A 25,001-nucleotide genomic window follows, 5' to 3' on the forward strand; every position below is an offset into this window, starting at 1 on the left:
GTAGCCTTCTGTTCAACCTTTTAAAGAGACATGCTTTTTAGAGAATAAAAACATCTGATTCTCTGTGCCATGTTTAAAAGAGGAATGTTTTTATTCAGCTGCCTGCCAGGTTTTGTTGGAGATTTCTGTGAGGTAGAGATGAATGAATGCTGCTCTGAGCCCTGCTTTCATGGGGCCATCTGCCAAGACCTCATCAATGGCTACCAATGTCACTGTCGACCAGGTGAGGCTATCTTCTATATTATAGAAAATATACAATATATTGCAATGTATATGCCATTCGAATATGGTTTACCTCTTATTGGCATCATACTGTATGTACTGTAACAGGCTTTCACTCAATATGGCATTTTTGCCATAGACAGGGGTTAATGCAATACAATACAATGTTTATTTATATAGCACAATCTAAAAATCAACCAAGCTGAACAATGTGCTGTCCAACAAGAAAATATACAGAAGAAAATGTAAAAAACACAGAATGCAAGATTATTACAAACAATAAAACACAAGCTGTAAAATGGGTGATCTTCATGAAAGTAAAATCATAAAACAACAAATCAAGAAATATTAAACGGCAAAGAAAATAACTAAGTAAGTCTTGAGAGCAAACTTCAGCAGTTCAGAACTGGCAGAGTGTAAGGGTGTAACAGATCAGATGCAGTAGTACTGTTGCCTGATTTTGAAGAGATTTAAAAACAAACAGTAGAATTTTAAAATCAAAATATATTTGGCCAGCAGCCAATGTAGTGAAATCAAGGCTGGTTTGATACTCATATTTGCGCTTTCCTTAAAGAAGCTGAGCCACTGGAGCTTGAACCAACTGCAAACGTAAAACACAGTACCCTTATGAAACAAAAATATATCGCAGTATATTGGAAAATATCATGTAATATATTAGGCATATATTCTTATATATATTTATTTTTTCCAATATATTGCAATATATTGAAAGCGGCAATCATTTGTATATTTTGCAATATATTATATAATATATGTATCATCAATATATTATTAAATGTATTCAAATATATAAAATATTAGAAAATAAAAAGGTTAAATAATATATTACAATATATCATAATATATTTTAAGAAATATATTGGTAAATATATTTTCCTTTCGTAAGGGTAAATGACAATAAGTAACATCTTGATGATTTGCATTTTCTCCAAATTGAAATACTTTCTTCCTAGTTTAATATGCAGAGACAATGCAAACATTGCAAGCTATCAAAACAATGCTCTGTTTGTTTGTGTATGCCGACCAACCTGACACAGCAACACTGACTCAGTTTGAGGACGGAACTATCTGTTTGTCCCGACCAGTGGCAGATGGAAAGGGTTTGGGAAATCAATTGAAAACAATTTATTTGAAGTAATAATTAAGAGTGTTAATGTAAAAACATCAGTTTTAGTTATTCGCTATTTATTCTGACTAGCGTTTAACTTGTACATTCATGTTATTTTGATTGATTGCATAAAAACATCAGAATACATGTTTCTTGAGCAGCAAATCAGCATATTAGATTGATTTATTCATGTGACACTTAAGACTGGAGTAAATTATGTTAAAAATTCAGTTTTGCCATCACAGGAATAAATTACAAAATATATTTAAATTTACAAAAGTTTTTTGAACCAGACTTTTTCATGATACATATATTCCTAATTTTATTTAAAATTTATCCTCATAGTTTTATTAGCACTATGGTCTAATTAAAATAGTTTAATTGCTATGATGCACATTTTCATCTGATCTTTGTTATTGCAGACAAATTAATAAAAATAAAAATAAAATGATTTTATAAGTTTTTTTTTTTTTTAACACTGATCCCTATCCAGTTATGATGAATGACGGGGACAGTCATGAAAGTGTCTTGGAGGTTCAGTGTGGGAACCCTTTTTACGAAATGCAGTACATGTTTCTTAATACTTTCTGTCAATGTTTTGTTTGGTTTTTTTACCTGTTTACCTTCTTCTTAGCCTGTCTGAAGAACAAGAGAGATCCATGTTTATGAAAAGTCTCGGCTTCATGCATCTTGATTCCACAATGCAAAAATCACTTAGGTTCCTCCGGGGAGTAATTTACTCTTGCAGGCTACTGAAACAGACACAAGCCTCATACAATATTAAAATATTTTCAGCCTGTATGTGTGTGAGAGTGGATGCTTTCCATTGTGGAAATGTAGAAAACTTTTGAGACAGGGGAGGGCATGGAGAGGTGGGATGTTGTTGATTATGGGGTGGGCTCACTGTGGCACTCTGGGTTTTTGTTCCTGGCAGGTTGGACAGGCCTTCACTGTGAAGATGACATTAATGAGTGCTTGCTGCAACCATGCAACCAGGGAATGTGCATCCAGAATGAACCTGGCCATGGCTACACCTGCTTCTGTCGGCCTGGATTTGTGGTAAGTCTCACTGAGTCCCCCTCAACACACCCCCTCCTCCTCCGTGAGCTCTTCATCTTCCCCTGAGGTGATTTTGAGAGAGACGCAATCCTGTTTCTTTCTCTGTCTTTCTCCTGTCAGGCCTTCGCCATCCGTTTGTTTCCATTCCAATATTGCAATGGCCTTTAAATATCCTTGACATCCTCAGGACTGTAGGCAGCAGGGTTTATTAGTATTCAATGTGCCAGTGGTGCTTTTCAAGTACGGGGAAGCACAGATGTCACTTATCAATGGTAGAATTTGCACACTGTTTACCTATTTTGTATTGTAGTTTCTGCGGCATTGCTTGTTGAAACAGCCTGCCGAAGTACCGTTAAACAAAAAGATGAGCAATAAGATATTATATACATAAAGTACTATATATATACTTTATTTACACACTAGTTGTTATACATACTACAGGTTATTTTACATATGAAAACATATCATCGCTCATTAAGTCTCAAAGCAATTTCCACTCGTACATATATAGGTACCCGTACAGCTAAAAGCATAGTTGCTCCTGCTGGGCTTACTGTAATTTACACTCATATTCGGCCAAATGTTAGTTCTGCACTATGCTTGAATTCTAATGTCCTCAGCCTTTAGTTGTGAACACTGCACTTATTTCAGCATATTGCATCAAACTTTGTACTTCCTCACCATAAATGCCACATACTAGTGCAATTATTCCAGAAAGCCTGACTGCCTTGTTATTGTACTGACAATACGGTTGAGTGTGGCATCAAACCATATCCCAGCAGGCATTTCAAAAACACTTAGAGAAAAAGATTTTTGTTGTGAGAAATGTCTTTATTGTGTGTTTCAGGGGAAAAACTGTGAATATAATTATGATGACTGCTTGATCCAGTCATGCCCTGATGGGTTTTCCTGTAAGGATGGCATCAACAATGTCAGCTGTGTCCCTGTGAATACCAACACATCCACTGTTCCTCCAATCTCTGTTGTATCGTGGAGAACCATGAACCCCATCCCAGAGTTACAACCCACTTTAGCACCTGTGGAGAGCTTCCAAAACACTGAGCTGCCGACAGGTTGGTACTAAAAACCGCATATGCAATATTTTCTAGTTTTGTAATACTTCTGAATATTTTTAGCAGTCTCATAAAATCCACATAAAATTCTTACATGAATAGTTTTTGGTTTTGAATCTGAAATCTCTCTAAAGTCACAGTCAATTTCTCATGAAGAGCATCCAAACTCTCTGCGTTCATATACAGAGTTAAGAAGTAAAAGGTTTTTGCATTTAAACATAATTTATAATTTGATTTCCACTGTGCTGGCTTTTAATATTACTGGCAAAAGGACTGGGTAAATTAAAGATGTCATGAACAATTGAAAACAATCAATAAGCTTGTGCTTTGTTTTCATTGATCAGCTTTATTATCTGCTTGTCTTCGTAAACCTAGGAGATTATCGACACTGCTTAAAATATATATACTGTATGTATATATATATATATTATATTATATTATATTATATTTATTTATTTATTTATTTATTTATTTATTATTATTTTTTTTTTCAGAATATTTAACAATATCTAAAAAGGGAGCCCACAAGATCAAATAAAAGTCAAATCTTGAACCTACTGGAAACTACAGTATATTTATTTTTAAGTCAATGCTTTGATGAAATTCTGGTTTTAGGTGTTTGTATCTTTTATTTTATTTCTCAATATCAGTTTTATATATAATATAATATATTATATATTATATATTAAAGGTCCCATGACATGGATCATTTCCTTATCTTTAAAAGCTTTTTAATGTTCTCTTAGGTGTACTTATATTGTTAGTATGATTTTTACATTTAAAATTTAGAAATAAAAAGCATTTTTACATCCTGATATTAGCCCTCTGGCTTGAATGCTCTGTTTAAAGGGCATGTGGAAACCCCTCTCAAATATAACGTTTTATATATATATATATATATATATATATTTTTTTTTTTTTTTTTTACTATTACATCTGTCGAGATTAACGAATCATGGAAGTGTGGATTATATAAAAAAATGTTCGATCTTTTCCCATCACATGAAAGGCTGCAGTGATGAGCACTGAGTAGACAGAGTCTGTTTATCGCGTGAATGCAGTGATCTCGTCATTATTGCAACACGTTTTCTCTCACAAAATGCTTTCACCACAGCTAACAGCAAACACATGAATACAGTCAGAGCTCCGTTGTGCAGCATAACAGCGTCATTCATTGTAACGGCAGTTTGGGCAAGTGTGCAGATATACTCGCGATGTGTAACAGCTCCGGAAAAAAGCGAGTGTTCTTTGATCTCTCTCTGTAGTTAAATCACAATTTAAATAACAGATTTGTTTAATGCTACTAAGAGAAACAACGAGAAGTTGATCGTTTAGTCACTGGCTTGATTCACTGATGCATAAACAGTATTAAACGATTTAGAAAGAAAGTCTGTGTAAACTTGAATGATTAGCTACACATCAGAAATCACTGATCACAGATCAGGCATTAATGAACACTGTTACTCACGTTTGTGCCGGTGCTGTCGAATCCATATCATAAAAGTCTGTTTGTAACGCCTGTGCTGAATTATATGTCAATATTTGGGCGGGCAAAGCAGAGAAAGGGGAGGTAACAATTCTCGTTGCAACGTCACAACGAGGAGATTCAAGATCAGCCTGATTGAGCTTCCATTTTCTCAAAGGCAGAGAAAGATAGAAAAATCTTGATTTACACCGATTCAAATTTCTAGAAACTTGGGGACCATATACAGGCTAGGGGTGTCATGATTCTGCCCTCGTGTCCTTGATTTTTCCTAGTCTTGAGGCAGGATCATGACAGACCCGTGTTTTGTGTACAAGCGCATGGCCTTGTCTTTGGGCCATGTGCTTGTGTTGTCTCGTTCCCTTGCCCCGCCCCCCTTGTTAACCTAGTCGTGTCTTGATTGTCCCATCTGTGCCACCTGTCGTGTCTTGATTGTTCCCCCTATTTAGCTTTCCTAGTGTGCTCTGTCTTGCGTCGGTTCATTGAGATTTGTTCATCACTTGTGATTGTACCTGTTCCTGAAGAAGTGTTTTGTATTTCCGTGAGTGTTTGTTTATAGTTAGTGTTTAGTGTCTTTATCTGGTCAGCCCCGTCTTGTTTGGTTATTTAGTCCTTTCCCTAGTCAGTGTTTTCCCCCTCGTGGGTTTTTGTTTTCCCTTTTTGTATTTAATAAACCCTTTGTGTTGAATCCTGTCTGCACCTGAGTTCCTCCCTTGCAAACCCTGACAGAATGAACCGACCACCAAGGAACTCAGCAGACAGGAGGCAATGCTGGATGGCGTCAGCCAGCCAGCGAGATTGTTTTGAGGGCTCTCGCCTTGTGGTGTTCCGGGGGACCAGGGGAGGTCGTTCCGGAGTGAGCGGGCGAGAGGAGGAGCCCCAGAGGTCCCCACCTACCCAGCTGCCGGCGATCCCGGAGGGTCGTGTCCTGGCCGTGGCAACCCTGGGGGGTCAGGCAAGCCCCTCCCAGAGTCCTGAGGTGCCCTCCTCAGCCAGCAGTCTCCCCATGAAACGAGGGAGACGGTTTTCATGGGAGTCGGCTTCAGAGTCTTCGGCGTCCGAGTCTGCCCTGTCCGAGACCAAACTCCCCCAACCCGCCTCTGACCCAGCTGTAGCCTCTGCACCGCGCCCGAGGAGGAAGAGGAAGAAGAAGGGGCCTGCCGGTCCTGTGACCCTGTCTCCTCCCGAGTCAGCAGCGGTGAGCGTGCCTGAGCCAGCAGCGGTGAGCGCTGGCGTGCCCGTGCCAGCAGCGGTGAGCGCTGGCGTGCCCGTGCCAGCAGCGGTGAGCGCTGGCGTGCCCGTGCCAGCAGCGGTGAGCGCTGGCGTGCCCGTGCCAGCAGCGGTGAGCGCTGGCGTGCCCGTGCCAGCAGCGGAGAGAGCTGGCGTGCCCGAGCCAGCAGCGGTGGGCGTGCCCGAGCCAGCAGCGGTGGGCGTGCCCGAGCCAGCAACAGTGAGCGTGCCCGAGCCGGCAAAGAAGAGAGCTGCAGTCGTGAGAGCGGAGGAGAGAGCCGCAGCCGACTCTGCAGCAAAGACTCTTGTACAGTCGGTCTCATCCCATAAGGAGCTGCCTATTATCCTAGCTGCTAAAGCTTTTTCTGATTATTTGTCCCGTCTTGTCCAAATTTTAGAAGTCCCCGTCAGTCCTGTTTTGTCCCCTGACCCTGTCCCCAGAAGTCCTAAGTGTCCAGCCGTTGTCTCCCCGTGTCCTGTTGATGTGGCCCCGTGTCCTGTTGATGTGGCCCCGTGTCCTGTTGATGTGGCCCCGTGTCCTGTTGATGTGGCCCCGTGTCCTGTTGTCCCCCGTGTCCAGTAGATGTTGTCGTCCCATGTCCAGTAGATGTTGTCCCCCCGTGTCCCGTAAGTCTTGCCCCGCGTCCCGTAAGTGTTGCCCCGCGTCCCTTGTCTGCTCCTATCATGTCCCCTGTCAGTTGTCCCGAGACCCCTCCCCGCCCCTCACCACCCAGACCTGCCCGTACCCCCCGTCGTCAGCCTTCGTCCTGTCCTTCTAAGACTCCTGCCCCACCCACCCACCCTGGTCTGTCCCCCATTAACTTTGTGGTCCCGCCTCCTCCCCTTCCCTGTTTGTTTTTTTTGATTTGTCACCCTAACCCTGCCGTCGTGTATTCATGTCTGCCTTTGTTATTATTTGTCATGTCTTGTTGGTTTGTGTCGGTGTCCCAGTCCGTCATGTCAGTCATGTCTCGTGTTTGATGTTCCCTTGAGGAGCGTCTGGAAGCCGCTCCTTAAGGGAGGGGTTCTGTCATGATTCTGCCCTCGTGTCCTTGATTTTTCCTAGTCTTGAGGCAGGATCATGACAGACCCGTGTTTTGTGTACAAGCGCATGGCCTTGTCTTTGGGCCATGTGCTTGTGTTGTCTCGTTCCCTTGCCCCGCCCCCCTTGTTAACCTAGTCGTGTCTTGATTGTCCCATCTGTGCCACCTGTCGTGTCTTGATTGTTCCCCCTATTTAGCTTTCCTAGTGTGCTCTGTCTTGCGTCGGTTCATTGAGATTTGTTCATCACTTGTGATTGTACCTGTTCCTGAAGAAGTGTTTTGTATTTCCGTGAGTGTTTGTTTATAGTTAGTGTTTAGTGTCTTTATCTGGTCAGCCCCGTCTTGTTTGGTTATTTAGTCCTTTCCCTAGTCAGTGTTTTCCCCCTCGTGGGTTTTTGTTTTCCCTTTTTGTATTTAATAAACCCTTTGTGTTGAATCCTGTCTGCACCTGAGTTCCTCCCTTGCAAACCCTGACAAGGGGAACTCGTATTCATGTTAAAAAACCTCAGAAAGTGAAATTTTCATGTCATAGGACCTTTTAACATATTATATAATTTCTCCTAAAATGAGATGATCACACTGCTTTTTCTCAGTCAAAGAGAGAGAGAACTTATTTGTGAATTTTAAAATTGCCTTTGCTCTCTCCTGTGGTATTAGTGACTACAATAACATACAGATACATTACCACAGGCAACATAATGTCAGACAAAGTCCTTGAAATGTGTATTCCGTAAACATTTTCCAAATAACCTACATTTTGCTTTGCTCTGTTCCAAAATGAGCTGGGAGCCCCTAAAGGTTAGTAAGATAAACACTCACCATCTGTGTTATGTCTGATAATAAGAGTTTTTTTCCACATTTGTTCCACTAATGTTCTCCGAAGAAGCAATAGTTTGAACAAACTCAATTAGTTTTCGCTGGGAAAAATTACAGCTAATTAGGAATTATGTGCTATGGTTTATGATGTTTATTGACAGTGACACAAAACGCACATTGGTAGCAATGAATGAATTGTAGAGAGCCAAAATGTCAGTGTGGAACATTAGGACTAAATTTCCACATCATTTAGGAAATTGAACCGTCCTAGCCCAATTTCCTGACAATGGACTAATAAATGGATTCTGGAGGCTAAATTTGTCAAATCACTGAAGGTAATTTGGTGAAGCAAAGTCTAAGCAAGTTATTTTAGAAGAAGAAAAGCTATGAATGTGCTTAAATTTCCCTAAAGCATGACTTTTCACTTTCTTTCTGAATTGATTTGAATTTAACTGCTGGCCCATAACCTTTTTCCAAGTGTTTTTTTTTTCTTCTTCTTCTTCTCCTAAATACAGCATTTCAGATTATTAAAAGGTGAGAATGAGATGTCATTCTCTCGGTTACAAGTGAGTTTCTGTTGTACACTTGATCTTTTAAATGCTGCTCTGCTAGAACAGTATCTAAGATTGCTGCTTTACAAAGTGAACCACAACAGATCAATAGGCCAAATTAAAGGTAAATGTGTTTCTGGCATACGTAGAGAGTGATTTTGACATTTAAGTTAGACTTTATGGTGGTCCTGGGGGGGGGGGCAACACAATGGAATTAAACCTCTCCGCAGAATGAAAAATGTAGTAAACTGAGAAACTCCATTTGGATCTCTTGAGGGCACAGAAATGTGTCTGGATATGACGGCATGAATGTTTGCTCTAAGATACCATCAGCACTAATTTCTTCAGCCACTACTGAGAAAGACAAAGTGTGTGTAAGTCAGTGCCCTTGGGGAACAGAGCAGTTAATTTACCAAGCATGCACTTTACAGAAATCAATGAATTTACAAATGCTACAAGACAGCTTTAAAGGTTCGCCTGAGCATCCATGGGAATTTTCTTCAAGTGCCCGAGAGATACACTAGCTGAGTAATCGCTGTGCGATTGTCCAGACAGGGTGGAATTGAGGCTATTTTTTATGGAAGATAAAACTCAAGGAAGCTGCTATTGTCTTAACTCAAAAATAGCGGGATAAATCTATCATCACAAATTGGGCTCAGAAATCCATTTAGCCTTTGGATCGCACACACTTTTTTTGATGGACAGCTGACTGGGATCGCTTTCACAAAACAGTTAATCAAACTTGATAAGATGCAGTTGAATTGTAGATAAAATAAATGCACATTTATCAATCTCTGGGTTAACGCTTGATGTTTTGGTTTGGTTTGGTTTTTGGTTGTTTGTTTGGTTGGTTGGTTTTCATCTGTAATTCTTATCTGTGTGGTTAAGTCAAATTTAAGAATTCTCTCTCTCTCTCTCTCTCTCTATATATATATATATATATATATATCAAGTAAATAGTCACAGTTTAGCTTGGCAATAATTGCTGTTTGTAGTTAGAATTTAAATTCATGTGAATTAATTACCTTTCTATTGAATTCCATTCACAGTTCTGTATGTTTGCTACCTCAGTTTGAATTCAGTTTGAATGTAAAAGGCATTGTCAATTCAGTCCCAACTTCTAAGTGATAGACAGTACTGGTATTCATCCTTTTTTTTTAAATGAATGTATGTTGAGGTCCCCTACCTCAAATAAATAAATAAAAATATTGGTAAAATAATGTAAAAATGAGAGCAGGATGCTAGACTGCAACTAAAAAGCAGATAAAGCCTTGAATGCTTGATGCAGTTTTTAATTAGCTTTTTTTTTTTTACATTTCATTGCCCCACAGTTAATCATTGGTCTTAGAATATAATAATTTGTCTAAGTAATATTTTTATTTTAAATATTGTTCAACAAAGAACATATACTGTAACTTTCAAATGGACCAACAAACTCTCATCGATATGTCTATATAGGTCGCTCTCTAAAAACATCTTTTGCCCTAGGTGCAGCTATAAATAGATTAGCCAGGATCTTGCATGATACCTTTGCTCTCTCTTTCTGCTGTCCTCTTCTCCTCCTCCTCCTCTGCATTCCCAGCGTACTGAATCTATTTCAGATAGAAACAAAAGACAAAGGAGTTTGAAATATTCCTCTCTGATATCTTCAGATCAGTCAGTTGCAGTCGGGTCATGCTGGTTTGGATGTGTGGATATGCAAGGATTGGACAAATTGTTGATGCAACAGTTTGGTAAAGTATAAAAACAAAAATGGGAGTTCACATGTGTGTCCATCATGTTTGGAAGATTAAAAGATAACTTTCCGATTTTCTGGAAAAACTTATTACATTAGAATGAGTAATATTGAATGAGTGAATATTATATATGTATGTATATATGTATAAGTTGGAAAACTAGTACTTCTCACTGCAAATGTGAAGTTTTTTTTAGGACTGTTGTATTTTTAATCAAGTTCCTATATCAAATCAACTTCAGATGTGCCTGTTTCGTGTGATCTGTTTTTGCATGTTGATGTCAGGCGATCTAACAAGTTTCTGTGAATTCTTGCGTATGTACAGTATATGTATGGGGCGATGAATCACGTGAAACACAGACAGGGCATAAATCAGATGACGATAAAGGAAAATGATCATTAATTTATTTGCATAACTAGCATTGAATTATTCATCATGGTTTCAGTCTGCTCAGTCTGTATCTCATTAACATGACTTATGAGGCTTACAAATCTATGATTTATCCAATGTCTGTCTTCATTTCTTTGGTACGGAGCCCCCCACATGACATACAAGAAAAAATGTATAAATCGTGCACACGATTTACTAATTCGTTCCCTCGATGTACTAAAATGTGTACACGATTAATATTTAGTTCCTTTGATTTGCTAAATCGTGCACACAATTTACTAATTCGTTCATTTATAAATTGCATGTGCGATTTAGCAAATCAAGGGTATGAAATTGTAAATCATGCGCACAATTTATAAATCAAGGGAATCAAATAATAAATCGTGCACAGGATTTAGTCTACTTTTTTTTCCCTGCATGCCATGTGCGGAGCCCCGTACTTTAGGACACTTTTTGCATTTATGTTTTTGTGTAAATTAGATTGCCCCAAATAGACTGCTAGTGAAATGTATTTATAATTGTTTAGATATGTGTATTACAGATACATTACAAATATAATCTTAATTTATCTCATTTTAATTTCACTTTAATTTTTTGCAACAGTTTAACTGTATGAATGACTTATTTTAATGTGCAGAAGTATCACTTCTACACATGAACTCTCATCATATTAAGCCTTGTTATAATGTACATTCAAATATGCTTACAGGTCCTTTTTTTACCCATATTATAGTTTTATGGCTTGGTTTTGCTGGTACACTCTCAGAAAAAGTGTACGCTGGGTTGTCACTGGGCTGGTAGTGATATGTAACATTTAGATACTAATGTGTACACTAGGGCTGCACGATATTGGGAAAAAATTACATTGCGATATTTTATTTTTCTGCGATATATATTGCGATATGAAAACTATTTTTTTTTTTACAAACAAAAACGGAGTGAGCACACTTACATTCTCATTTTTAATTATTTAAACATCGACACCAACGTGTCAATTGATTAATATGCGTGAGGGAGAGAGAGCAAGACAGCGTTTGTGTTGTTTGAAGACATTTAGCGTGCGGCTGGGGCTCTCTCTCTCTCATGTGCGCGCGCTCTTTCTCTCATGCCTGTGACAGGTGCAATATTTGAAAATTATTTATAATTATTTATAATATAAATTATTAATTTACTTTTTAAATTACATTTATATCTGAATATATGTCAACCTATAGACTTTCAAACATCTAAGTGTCATAATTTAATATGAATCTGTGTACAAAATGACATATAAACATATTTTCCTATTGTATTTTGCCTGAAAACGCTTCCAGCACGCTTGCGCGTCACGTGAAAAATAGGCGTCGGTTCTATTTCTAGCATGCGCACGTCTCACGCAGGCAGTCTACAAGCATAGACAGTAAAAGAAATGGACACAGCGACCCCATTGGAATTCAACTGAGACAATTGAAGCCCATTTTTAGCGTTTTTTAGCACTTCCATTTCTGACGCGCAGACTCAAACTAAGCTTGACGACGTCAGCAACCTGTAAATCTTCTAAGTGGCTGTGCGTGCAAACTGCCATCGTTAATCTTGCAGAGACGGCGAGCTTGAGCGGGGAGTTCTTTGGTGTGAGTGAGCAGGAGTAAGTATTCTGATTAATTATTTTGTATAGTATTTTAAAATGTAACGCCAGTACGCCATATTAAGTTAATTGCCTGCGAGCTTCTCCTCCTGTCTGTACGGTAATGCGACAGAGGGACGAGTGGTTATGACGCAATCGTTAGCCTATTTTTTACAAAAACTGTTTATAAGGGGCCATAATGTAACATAGAAGGTAATGGAGCCCTTTATACATTGTCGTGTATCTTTAGAAATAAATAATGGACAAACGGAGTCTTTAAACGCCTCAGATGTAAAGTTATTCGCTGTCAAAGTGACGCCAAAATGAATGGCAGTCAATGGGAATGCTAACGCAAGTGAAGTTCTGCTAAAAGATGGCAGCCCCCGCCCGACTTCAACTTCCGGTCGAGTGCCTTGCCCCCTGTCTACAAGCTCTAACCTGTTAACATGGGAGCCGAATTAAAAACAGACACGCCACGCAGCTGAGACGCTTGCGCCACGCATCTAGTGTGGCGCCGGTCGCGCGCTTGCGCTCTCTCTATCTCGCGCGCGCGCTCTCTGGCCCATACAGTTAATGAATAACGGATCAACTATGACAGCCTACATCGCACATCCTGCGATGTGACTATCGTGGATTCGTACATCGCGATATCGATGCTTAAACGACACATCGTGCAGCCCTAGTGTACACTCTAGGTATGAATATTCGTACATAAAGTGTGCATATTACTACCTAAATGATAGCCTTTCAAAAGATAGGGTCCTTCCTTTTTTCATGTTTTATGGTCTGCCAGGCAACAAATCACAATCGCATAGAAAAAAGGTCTCACATTTTGAGGTGTCATTCATAGCACAAGTGGTACAGGTGAGTTATGTGCCACAATTTAAGTGTAAAAGAAGCAGCTGATTATGTTGGAAAAAGGGTGCAAAAGTGCAAAGTTTGTCTTGTATTTGTATATACAGTATTTCATGAGTACTTTTCTTGCTTCTACAGTTTTAATGAATGGATGGCTTACCATTCATTCATTAAACAACACTGTTTTTGAAAGGCCATAACGAAAACGCTGATCTTTTCCACACTCTCTCTTGTGCTTCCCTTTACAGAGATCTATATTTATACATCCCATAATGGTATTCATCAGCGCAACTGGCAGCGATCCAGCAGAGTCAGCATTTCAAAAACATGAGCAATAAGTACACCTTCAAAGTGTTTGCGGACTTATTTTACCCAATAAGAGTTTTATGTTCGAGATTTCCTCTAGTGTGTCTTTCCTAGCTCTCTCTGTTGATAATAAGGGCTGAATGAGCTCGCAGTCCCATGTCCCTATTGACTGGTTTTCAATGATTTCAATGTTAAAGAACCAGTGAGAGCATACAGTGCCAAGCACGTGGGGAAGTTAGTGGCTAAAATGCAGATTTCATGATGGGATCTGGAGTTAATTGCTAATGAGGTTAGTGTTTGTCTCCCGACAGCAATCACGGACTGTGTGAAAGCCTTATATCAGTCCAAACAAGCATCTCAAATTAATGAATCCCTCAGTCTCAGAGGGGTAATTTTCCATCATCAACACTGGTAAACCTGCCTGGAACACCAGGGGAGGGAGAAGGTAGACGCTCTGTAGTCGCCCTGCATTCATCCTCATTAATCAGAGATCACAGCCTCTCGTTTCCCGATAAGTCTCCAATCTTTCAGTCACAGGCCTCACTCGGAGATATTTGTCCTGTTATGGAGTGCAGGACTTAGCAGATGCACAGGGATTTTTCTACAAGCTCCTTAATCAACAAAGTGCCCCGGAGACCTTCAATGGCAGATCAAAAGATTTCTGCATTAAAAAAGATTTAAAGTCAAGCAAATATTGATAAAGCCCTCATCTGCTGTAGATCCATTAATCGTGACAGCAATCTCAAAACGCGTGTTCTGTTTTGTAGCCTAGCATTGGTCAATCACGGGCAGGGAGAAATACCACAGGCAGGTCCACATTATTGAGCGTTTCATTGCAAAATACCCAGAGGCGAGACCTTTCATAGGAACTGTTTGAGATTGAAGGGCATTAACTCCAGACCAATGCTAATGCTTAGGCCAAATTGCTCAAGTCAGAGCCGGTCTTTTAAGTTTGTCCGCATCAGTGCCCTAAATGATCTCAAAGAGGGTGGAAGTCTCTGAAAATGTCCCATAATTGCCGGCTGATACGGATGACAGAGAGCAGGATATCATGGCTTAAAATGAGGCATGTAATAAGATGGTATAATTTTCTCAGACAGTCACTCACTCTCGCTATCTTTTCGAAGAGAATTTATGTGCCTTTTTTGGCAAGCCATGTGCTGCTGCAAGTATCATGTGGGTTACTGTTCATTTGTGCTAAAAACCCTCATAGTACAGGGCTGAGGTTCCTCAAGCTGACAGAAAGAGGTTTACGCAGTAGAGTGATCTTCTTAGACCTTCTCAAAGCAAGCTACTCTCATTTATGATGCACATGCTGGAGAAAAAAAGGCCTTTATTTAACTTTATCAGCTCTTGGAATGCAAAAAATGATTAATGTTGGCATGTTCCTGTGCTTTTTTTTTTTTGCATTTGAATGATTGTATTCTTTGAAATGTTAAACATATAATGCATTTAGATTTCATTATGGATGAATGATTTTATGCCATGTCTAAACATGACAGATGCAGTACAGTGGTAAGGACATTTTGAGGTGAACATCAGTGGCTTCACAGAATCTACTGACAGTAGAAAACATTAGACGAGCAGCTCTTTCCTACCACTAATTGGAATAGACTTCCTCGGGAGAGTTATTCTTCAGTCTCCCCCCCAATTAAAGCAGATCTAAAAACTGGCTTTTAAATGTACTAAGTCATGGCAGGTAATGGGTCACTCTTTGCTTTGATCACACTCCTGTGAGAGAAAGGAGCTACTGTACCAGGCACAATTATCATAAAATCCTTTAACATGAAAGACATGGATCTTTCAGCCACCTCTTTTACAGGCTTTTACAGGCTCTCTGCGAGTCAAATGAATGAGGTTTATAGCACCAATCCACCCCCCCCCCCCATTTTTTTTTTCTGAAATTATTTAAAGTTTCGTAGACTCAAAAAAAATGTTTTTATTGATATAACATAGTCCAAATAATGTATACTTAATAATTAGAATGTAACTTGAACTGAAACTGTTCAAAATAACTCATCATTGCAAGGTGTACATTTTTGTGGTTTATTTTTATTTATTTATTTATTCTTCTTTTTTTTGTATTGACCCTTTGTTTTCGTTTTTAATGTTTGTGTGGGGTTTTTGTTGTTGTTGTTTTTATGTGCATCCCAGAATCAGTTTGCACTCATTGCATAGGATACATCCTAGACAAATAAGCAATATTAGCTATATTTTTTTATGAATATACTGCATTATGATTTTATAAATGTGTACTGATAGCTGTATAGCAGTTTACTTTAAAAAATAGTTTGTCATTTCCATTTAATTTACTAAAAATGGCTTAACTTTTGCTAAATATAGTGAAAAAAGAAATTGCACTTGAAATACTGATAAGATAATAATGATACGAATTCTACTAATAAGAACAATATAAAACACAATAAGGATTAATTTATGAATATTAATCAGGTTGTGTGCGTTCGCTCGAACTGATTTGCTGAAATAGATACAGGAATGATAATAGGTGAGCGCCAGCCAATGAGATTTCCGTTTGCGCATTAGCTCCGCCCACTACCGGAAAAACCAGCAGTTCTTAAACTGAAATACAGGCACTTTCACGTTGCACATCCATTCATTAAAAAAAAAACTGAAAAATATCACAGATCGCTTGACGGAGAGTGAAACTCTGAAGCGTTCAGTCAGATAGTGTTCGGTGAGTGAAAATATATCTGTACTACCGATAAACTTTCACTTAGCCTCCAACTCACACACTGGCAAGTAAAATAAGAGAATTGATTGGCCGTTGGCTAATATTAGACATCATTTAGTCGCCCAGGTAAAGATTTAGTCGCATATGCGTTTGATTTACTCGCAATGTAGATTAGGTTCAAAATAAACTGTCCTCAGTATGCATACTGCAAAAATTTTAGTAGTGTTGGTTTATGTTAGCTTTAAATCTGTGTTAATTTGTAATGCATATTCTTTCTGCTCAGAGCTATACATTATCATAATTAGCATACATAGTTTCATTAACACTGTGCTCCTTTGTAACCTTGCAATATTAAAAATTGGTAGAACAATATCTTCTTAATTGTGAAATATTGGCTCACTGTGGGGAATTCAATGTAGAGAGTATCAATTATTTGATGGTTTCCGGTGTTCACAATGTAACCCATGTGCTTTCTTCAGTTTCAATTAAGTCCATTAAAAGTTGATTAAAAAGGGATAGTGTCAGAATGAAATATTTTGATTTGCAGGGTAAAAAGTTTAAATATTCACTAATTATTATAAAAAGTATAATATAAAAATGTGAGACATAATTTATTCCAGTTTATTCAGATTTTACTCATTATTTTTATTCAGAGTTTATTCAGATTTTCTATTCTTATTCACTCATGTTCCCATACAGTGTAGAATATGAATAAAGTTGTGTTGCCCACTGTTAATTTGGAATTACTCAATAAAAAAGGTTCTGTGACATTATTTCTTATTAAGATTTACTGTAGTGTGAGGCTACATTTTCTTGTACCAATTTAATTGTACCAATAATTTAACAGTATTATGAAAAATAGGTTGTTTTTGTTTACTAACCCCCATAATTAAATAAAAACTTAGATAACTTTACATATTTTGGTTCCAGATAGCGGCAAACATCCACACAAATGTCGACTTTATACTGTTCAGTGAAGCTACGATGGCACTATGCTTAACTGCCTACATTTCTCTCCTGCAGATATTAGTTTTGGGAGATATTCTGGGAAATCCTTTTTGGAGTTTGAGGGCATAGAAGTTGGTGCTGCATTCAGTGTCACGGTGAGATTCCTTACTGAATCCATGTACGGAACCCTGCTGTATTCAGCCAGTGCCATAAAAGGCATCTTCTTCGTCAAACTCCACGTTTCCAATGGAACGCTTCAGGTAATACTGCAAGTGCATATACTTTTTTTTTTTTTACGGCAATGTCATTACATTTAGAAATCAAAGAATATGCACAAGGAATAATTAAATGGAAAATACTGATACATACTTTTCCCACACACTCTAGTATGACTTTTTGTGCAACCAAAAGGAGGGAGCTCAGCGGATCAATACAGCACAGCAGGTTGCTGATGGAAATGAGCATGTGCTGCTATTGAGGTAAGAGAATTTCTCCTCCAGTATCCAGATAGTTTGTGATCATAGAGTTTAAAATGAATCAGATGTATAAGAAGATGGTGAAACTGGTCGTTAATGTAAAGTAGCTTTTGGAGCTTCGCTATAAATTGAAATAGACCACAGAAAGTAAATAGAGTATAGAAATTCTCTGTTGATAGTCAGTCACGATTAATTTATTCTACACGAAAAAGTTTACAATAACTGGACGACTGACGTGTGGCAGCCAATCTAATGCCACTGAGATCCTAACAGAGGCCTGAGTACAGGTAATATACATATCATGTTATTCATTTACATGATGGGGAGTATTTATGTACTTACATTTGTAAATGGGTGCAGTATAACCCCAGAATTGTCAGGCCTGGGTATGTGGATTGAGAGCTGAATGATTGCTGAAAGGTCTTTGATGTTTGGAAGCACAATTCACACAGGTCCATTAGGTTTCTTTTCTTTTCATCCGATTCAGCAGAAAGTAAAATGCAAGGTAACAGTCATTGAAAGATTTGATCAGATTCGGAGTCTCTGAAGGACAGCGCTGCCTCTTCATTTAAGAACGCTTTAGTCAGCTCCCGATCTTGAGTGCATCAGCCTGTTTATGTCTGTTTTTCATAGAGAATTTGAAAAGCTTCCAAGATGCGCCAGCTGCACAAATCAGTCATTACTTTTGTGCCAACTAGCAAAAGACTTAGTGTGAAAGAGAGTTATGAAAACAAGACTGAGTAGGGGGAAAAAACAGGACTGAGTGACCATATCTTTAAAGGGGCCATATTATTCAAATCAGAATTTTCTTGATCTATTGAAATAGAGTTTGTTGTACTATGAAAACATACAGGTGAGAATTCACTTAACAGTTGTCACTTTTTTATGCTGAATATCAGGTCAAAAACCTGAGTCTTATTTACAACCAGGCATAATGAACTGATTGCACTGTATTTTACATATTCACTGTATTTTATGTCAAATTATTTTATATTTTTAAATGTTTTTAATTCATTTTAAATAAGCATTTTTTATCATTTTCAAAGTTTTTATATTGCTTGTTTTATTTTTAAAATTATTTTTCTTCATGATTTTACTTTATTTTATGTTAAGCACTTTGAATTACCATTGTGTACGAAATGTGCTATATAAATAAACTTGCCTTGCCTTGCCTGCCTTAATGTGCACTGCCTTAGGTGCTTTTAGTATTTAAAGGAAAATGCCTGCTTTAGTACAAATTAAGCTCAATCAGTATTTGTTGATTGATAAAAGCTAATAGCCTCCCTTTGGTTTTGTTTAAGATGTAATCGTTCTCTTCATTTATTTGGTCATTTTACGGCCTCTGGCATTGGATTGTCGTATGGAATTCAAACTGGATCTAACTTTTTACAATCACTAAATTCAAATTAGCATGCCTATTAATAACATGAGTATATTAATGTTTACGGATTGGCCCCAAATAATAGCTTTTTGTAAAGAACAGGAGTAACAGATTTGAAATTGATGGCTGTGTTAATTGTCTTGAATGTGTTGAACTTGAGAAGACCGTTATATACTACAAATCAGGGAGTATATATGCTTAATTGGTCATGAGTTTTAGTCATGTTTTGTTTACAAAACTTTTAGCTGCACTAATTGGATTTCTCTGTTGTGTGATCGTTTTGAATTTCTTTGAGTTGTAATTCAGTGTTTCCTCTTTGTGACATTCCAATTCATATTCAAATTAAAAATCATGTGCGTCGTGGTCGATTAAATTCAAATTCAAGCTCATAAACTGAAAAGGATTCTTAAATTCAGAATTTTCCCCAGTCGTGGTAAAGAGAACATTTAAAATTCTTAAAAGCACAGTGGTACACAAAGCAGTCTGTTTTAGTTCTGTGGTTAACAGAGAAAGAGGAGAATGGTCATGTAAAATTCAGTAACAACTGGTTTTGGTGCAAAAAATTATATGAGCGGACCACAGGGAAAAAAAAATCTAATTATATATATATTTTAAAAAAGGTACAATGCAACACCTTGAAGTTTCACTAGCTTTTTTATCTCTCACATGACCGAGTGAACCTGTGAAACAATTATAAAGGGCCATGCTGTGCTTTATTATCGCCTTTAAAGCATTTTTAAGTAAAAGGAGCATTCTCTGTGTGTCCTGCTGGGGAACTGTCTGCTCAAAGACTCAATGGGACCAGTGGCTCTCTGGCGAGATGCCAGGCTGCTCTGCCGGAGCTCTTCTAAATTAACAGTCTCTCCGGCTGCTCCAGAGGGAGGACATCCAGGGCCTGGTGGTCTCTCCTCCTGAGGTGTGGAGCAAAGCAAGAGAACGACTCCACAGCCCGTGAATTACAGGCTTAACAAATCAGTCAAGATTGGCTTCACTGAACCTCAGAAGATGGGGAGACTGATATCACTGCTATTATGAGCTGAGCATCTGTAGGCCAATCCTCCAGCTGCACATAGTTATCCCAGAATCCACACTGAGGTAATTATCTTTCCTCCCCTGTTGTTTGGAAGGGCAGAATAAGCTTTGGAAAACTCCCAAGGCTTGGGTACATCTCGGGAACAGTTTGCACAAGACACAGGATGTCTTGAAAAGGAAGAGGGGAAATAATTAGCTGCAGGTGAAAGACGCCCTTGAGCATAGCAAATCATTTGTTTTATTTAGTGGATTTTTTGATATGTCATGATATACTGTCGCCATTTTAACTAGCGCTTAACTGTCAATAAAACAGTTTACAGTTGTTTTTAAGCTGAGCCTGATGAATTATGGTATATGCTGCTATTTAAAACCAGATTAAATAATTTTCACACGTGGTATGGCCCTAGACTGTTAGTGAACCATGATATTTTAAATGCTGTACTGGCTAATGAATTCACCGTGGACCCTTTTTCTTTCTTAACACCTTCCTGTATCTCATGTATCCATGGAAACAGCACTGTCATTAGGTGTTATTTACCATAACCTGTTTTTGGTCTGGATATGAAAAAAGCTGAAAATAATAACAGATAAAGCGGCATTAGCAGTGCTTAGCTTTTAAAGTAATTGTGTTCTACTTTAGGCAAAGCATATGTATCTTATTAACATTGCCTTAAATTGCCTTAAAAGACGGCTTTGGTGTTAATACCACAGATCATTAATTGATTGCATTTACAACATTAGGTGAAGAGATACAGGAAACGGGGACCTGAAATGTTGATTTATAACGAGACAGGGAACATTTTGTCCACATGCATATCCCATTCTTCTTTATTTAGTTTTTATCTTTGTTTTCCACAGACAGTATCTTTCTCCGTGTGCAGCCGAAGTCACTATTTCAGGCTTTGGGACTGTCAGAAGTATTCCAAGCAATTTCACAACAGTCATGAATTTACAGCGAACTGACAGGATCTTCATCGGAGGACTTCCTCTTCTGTATCCACCTCATAAAGTAAGAGTTCATTATGTAAACTAGCGTTCAAGTAACCATTGAATACCATATATTTTTTACATTTTTTTTTGGGGGGGGGGGTGTTCAACTTATAGTGTTAATTCTGCCTTAAAATCAAGTTTAATCATATTGAACTTTTGTAATTGGTAAGTTATGATAACTATCATAAATAAATATATATATATATAATATATATATATTTTTTTTTTTTTTTGGCGCATGACATTAATTTTTTACTATATACTGTAATTCCACCTTGAAATTTGAGAACTAGAGTTAACACTATCTTTTGGTGTTGAGCTGACATTACACTTTATTAATGACTGAAAGTTTGAAAAGTCACTAAAATTCTTACGCCAGCTGGGAACTCTGATTATAATGTGGAAGCAAGGAAAGATTGATGGTATGCCTTTGTCATGTAACACAATGACCTGACCAATTACCGCAGAGACACATCCGGCTTAAATTGGATTAAAATGGACATGAATTTTCCAGTAATTTTGAGGTTACTAAAAACTGGTTCAGAGGGCTTCAAAGAACTGTCAAGGTCTACATATTGACAGTGATAAAGCCCTGAGAAACTAGCAGGCACACTTTTCATTTTCCTTCAGGCGGCTAGAAGCAGGTCACAGGCACTTGAGATACTGTTAGGAGAAGAAAAAGGAGAGGTTGAGATGTATTTGTCTAGACAACAAAGATTGGATCCATATGCTTTTTTCTCTCTTTTCACAGTGCTGATAATTAAATAGAGGGGTTTTGTTTGTTTGTCATCAATGCAGTTTATACTGGTGATGTTGTATGAGCCATTTCTGTCATATTTGAAGAATCTTTATTGCCTTTAAAAATATTCAGTAGCATTTATGCATATATACATTTTAAACAGATGCTAATGCTGTTAAATATTTTATGTAACACAAAAAGTAAAATTTTTGAAGATTCATTATGCAGTTCGTGACGTACAACAACAGCTCATAATGACCGCCGTCGACAAAAGATTTATAAAAAATAGCCAAATGTGAAAATTTAATCTGTGAATAACTAAAATAAAAGTTATGCATTGCATTGTGTAAAAACTTTCAATGTAGTGCAAAAGTCATACAGTATGACTACTTTTGTTGATGTGTGTTTTGTCCTTGAGAGCCCTTGGCCACTATGAATTGTTGTATGGAAATATTTCTATTACGATTCTTGAGCATATCTACTTTTATGTTCCAAAGGAGAAATAAAACAGTTTTTTTTTTTTTTTTTTACGACATGAGAGTGAGTAAATAATGACAGAATTTTCATTTTTGGATGAACTTAATGTCTTAAAATGCAACCTCTTTGTTGTAAGGCACTTTCTTCTCCCAGAATAGCTGCTTTGTAGCAATTTTTCATTTTCACCCTTAGGCCTGATATGTTTTTCTCTTTTCCTCTGAAGAGACTGCTTGAGACTTTGTTGTTGTTCTGTGTTCCCTTAGGAAGCTGAGCCTTTCCACAACTATACCGGCTGCATTGAAATAATCGAAATTAATAAGCTCAGAAGATTCCGTGTGGACCATGCCATTGCCAGGAACAATGTTGACTACTGCAGGTAATTGAAACTGATTTTGCATCAGGAATCAATACAGTTTTGGGGCAGTGTTTGGAAGTCTAAATTTTCCTATTTTAAATGATTCATATTAGTGAATCAGTTTGTTCAAAAAGAAATTATACAGTTATCACTGTTTTCAACTCTCACATTAGTGTAAGAATAATTTCTAAAGGATCTCTGAAAACTGGAGTAAGGGCTGCTTAAAATTCAGCTTTGTCATCACAGTAATAAATCGCATTTGAAAATATATTAAAATAAAACCAGTTATTTTAAAGTGTAGTACTATTTAACAATATCACTGTTTTTTACTGTATTTTTGTTCAAATAATTGCACTTTTTTTCAAAAACATCAAAAAATTCCAACTCCAAACATTTGATCAACAATAACAAAAGAATCTACTTAAAAATAAGTGTTTTTTGTTTGTAATGAAAAGAGTTTGTAATGAAACGTAACCTTGCATTTAATGTTTGTCTACTACGTAAAGTTGTTTTTAATGTTGTTTTAATTTATTTTTTTATATATATATCTTTGGTTCCTCAAATATATGAATTACGTCCGATCCAGGTACGTTTATGTTTTTATAGAGAAATATTAAACTTTACATTTCTTCACTGTTTTCAACTGATACAGTTAATTCTAGATTTTTTTTAGGACTCTTTAAAAAAAAAAAAAAAAAAAAAAAAAAAAAAAATTCTGTTTAATCCCATTAAGATGCATTCATTAAAAAGGTATCATTGACCCGTATAAATACTGCTATGATTGAATAATAAATTATATCATCTGTTTTGTATTTGTGAATATATACTTTAAGATTTTGCCTCTTGAAGTAGCTATGTTGGTTTTATTTTTCCTAATAGCCTACGGTTTAGTTAAATACTTCTTTAAAAAAATAAGAAACTACATTTTCACTACACAATGTTGCTGCCATTAGATATATTTTACCATCTTGCCTCATGCTTCTTGGATGTGCTATTTGCCACTCTTGTCAGCTGTCTCTCAAAGACAAAATCTATAATTTAGCTCGTCACTTGAGTGCACAGGTGCTGTACATTCATGCTGTGTGCAAATTGCTCATCAAGAGTGAGATTCTGGAGACGTTTAAGTGTTTGGCTTCACACATCATGTGTTATTGTTCCAAAGAAAACGTAAGCACTTATTTTGGCTGTTTCTGTAAAAACCCTTTTTTACAAAGCAGCAGGAAATGAGTCTTGAACAGAACATGAAATTGGGAACCATACAGACTAGTTAATACTTAAATGAGTTAGATTTCCCCTCTCTCTATATTATCTTACTTTATTATTTATTCTGTTCAGTCATCTGTCTGGAATTGCAGTGGCCTGGAGAGATGGGGTTTCCAAATAAATAAGACAATTTGTGGCATCTTACGTGGTGTAGTCTCACATGATTTGAAAGGAAACATTAATCAGGGCCATTTGAGCTGATTTAGTGGTCACTAATTGGAGAAGTGATTGATATGTAGGCATAACTGTGTTTTGAAATCTTCTTACTCTATCATGCCTTATTTGTTTAGTTATGATAATTAGGGTAGTTTAACATAATAAAGTGTATTATATTGCTTGTCCAGTCATAAATCATGGGTTAAGCTGAGTCCGAGAAGTTGGCCAGTATATTTTTTTAGGACTCGTTGTGATGATGCTGACATAAATTTCACATTTTTCATGATTTACTCACACTCAAACCCATAGCCATTCTTTCATACATCTGACACAAAGCGAGACGCTTAGCGGAATGTTGGACCTGTTCTTTCCCATAAAATAACAGCATATAGTCAAATAGCATCTCAGATGTCTGAAATAATTTTTACTCGGTGGGCACATCTATCTTTAGATTTAGGTCATTATGTCGGTACTGATGCACATCTATTTTGTGTTGAACAGGATAATTAATATAGATTTTTAAAATGCATGTGAGTATGGTTTTAATTTTACAAATGGGGCTTGTCTGTGTTTTGTCTAATTATAAGATTAAGGATTGTGGACAAGGTTGAGCTATATATAATTTGCCCCTCTTATAAAAATACGGGGGGGGGGGGGGGTTGGGGTGTAGACTAAGGCCCCGTCCACACGGAGACGCGTTTCTGTGAATACGCACAAATTTTTTATTGGATAGGCGTTTCGTCCACACGGTTCCGGCGTTTTCGTAAGGTGAAACCGCTTTTTTTTAAAACCGGGTCCCAGAGTGGATAAATTTGAAAACGCCGTCTTTGCGTTTTCATCTGGACGGCTAATCCGTATATTTTCTGAAACGATGACGTCATCAGCCCCCTAGTCAGACACCTCTACGTCACGTAACAGCAACAAAAACATGAACAAACACTGAACGATTGTTTTTTTATTAACTAACATTAACACTGATTAATAAATGTATTGTTC

The 25,001-nt window shown here is 37.5% G+C and overlaps 1 protein-coding gene across 1 annotated transcript in view; it reads left to right on the forward strand.

The window, feature by feature from the left end:
* The window catches only part of LOC113068813 (protein eyes shut homolog), a gene marked incomplete at both ends in the record, with an annotated part of 95,294 nt that overhangs the window by 13,110 nt on the left and 57,183 nt on the right, over positions 1-25,001 (forward strand). The window contains 7 exon segments of the mRNA XM_026241671.1: positions 99-223; positions 2,286-2,410; positions 3,258-3,483; positions 17,212-17,396; positions 17,524-17,615; positions 20,884-21,034; positions 22,495-22,607. Coding sequence (XP_026097456.1) covers positions 99-223; positions 2,286-2,410; positions 3,258-3,483; positions 17,212-17,396; positions 17,524-17,615; positions 20,884-21,034; positions 22,495-22,607 — 1,017 coding nt within the window.

The sequence above is a fragment of the Carassius auratus genome, unplaced genomic scaffold (assembly GCF_003368295.1).
Source record: "Carassius auratus strain Wakin unplaced genomic scaffold, ASM336829v1 scaf_tig00000131, whole genome shotgun sequence".
NCBI lineage: Eukaryota > Metazoa > Chordata > Actinopteri > Cypriniformes > Cyprinidae > Carassius > Carassius auratus.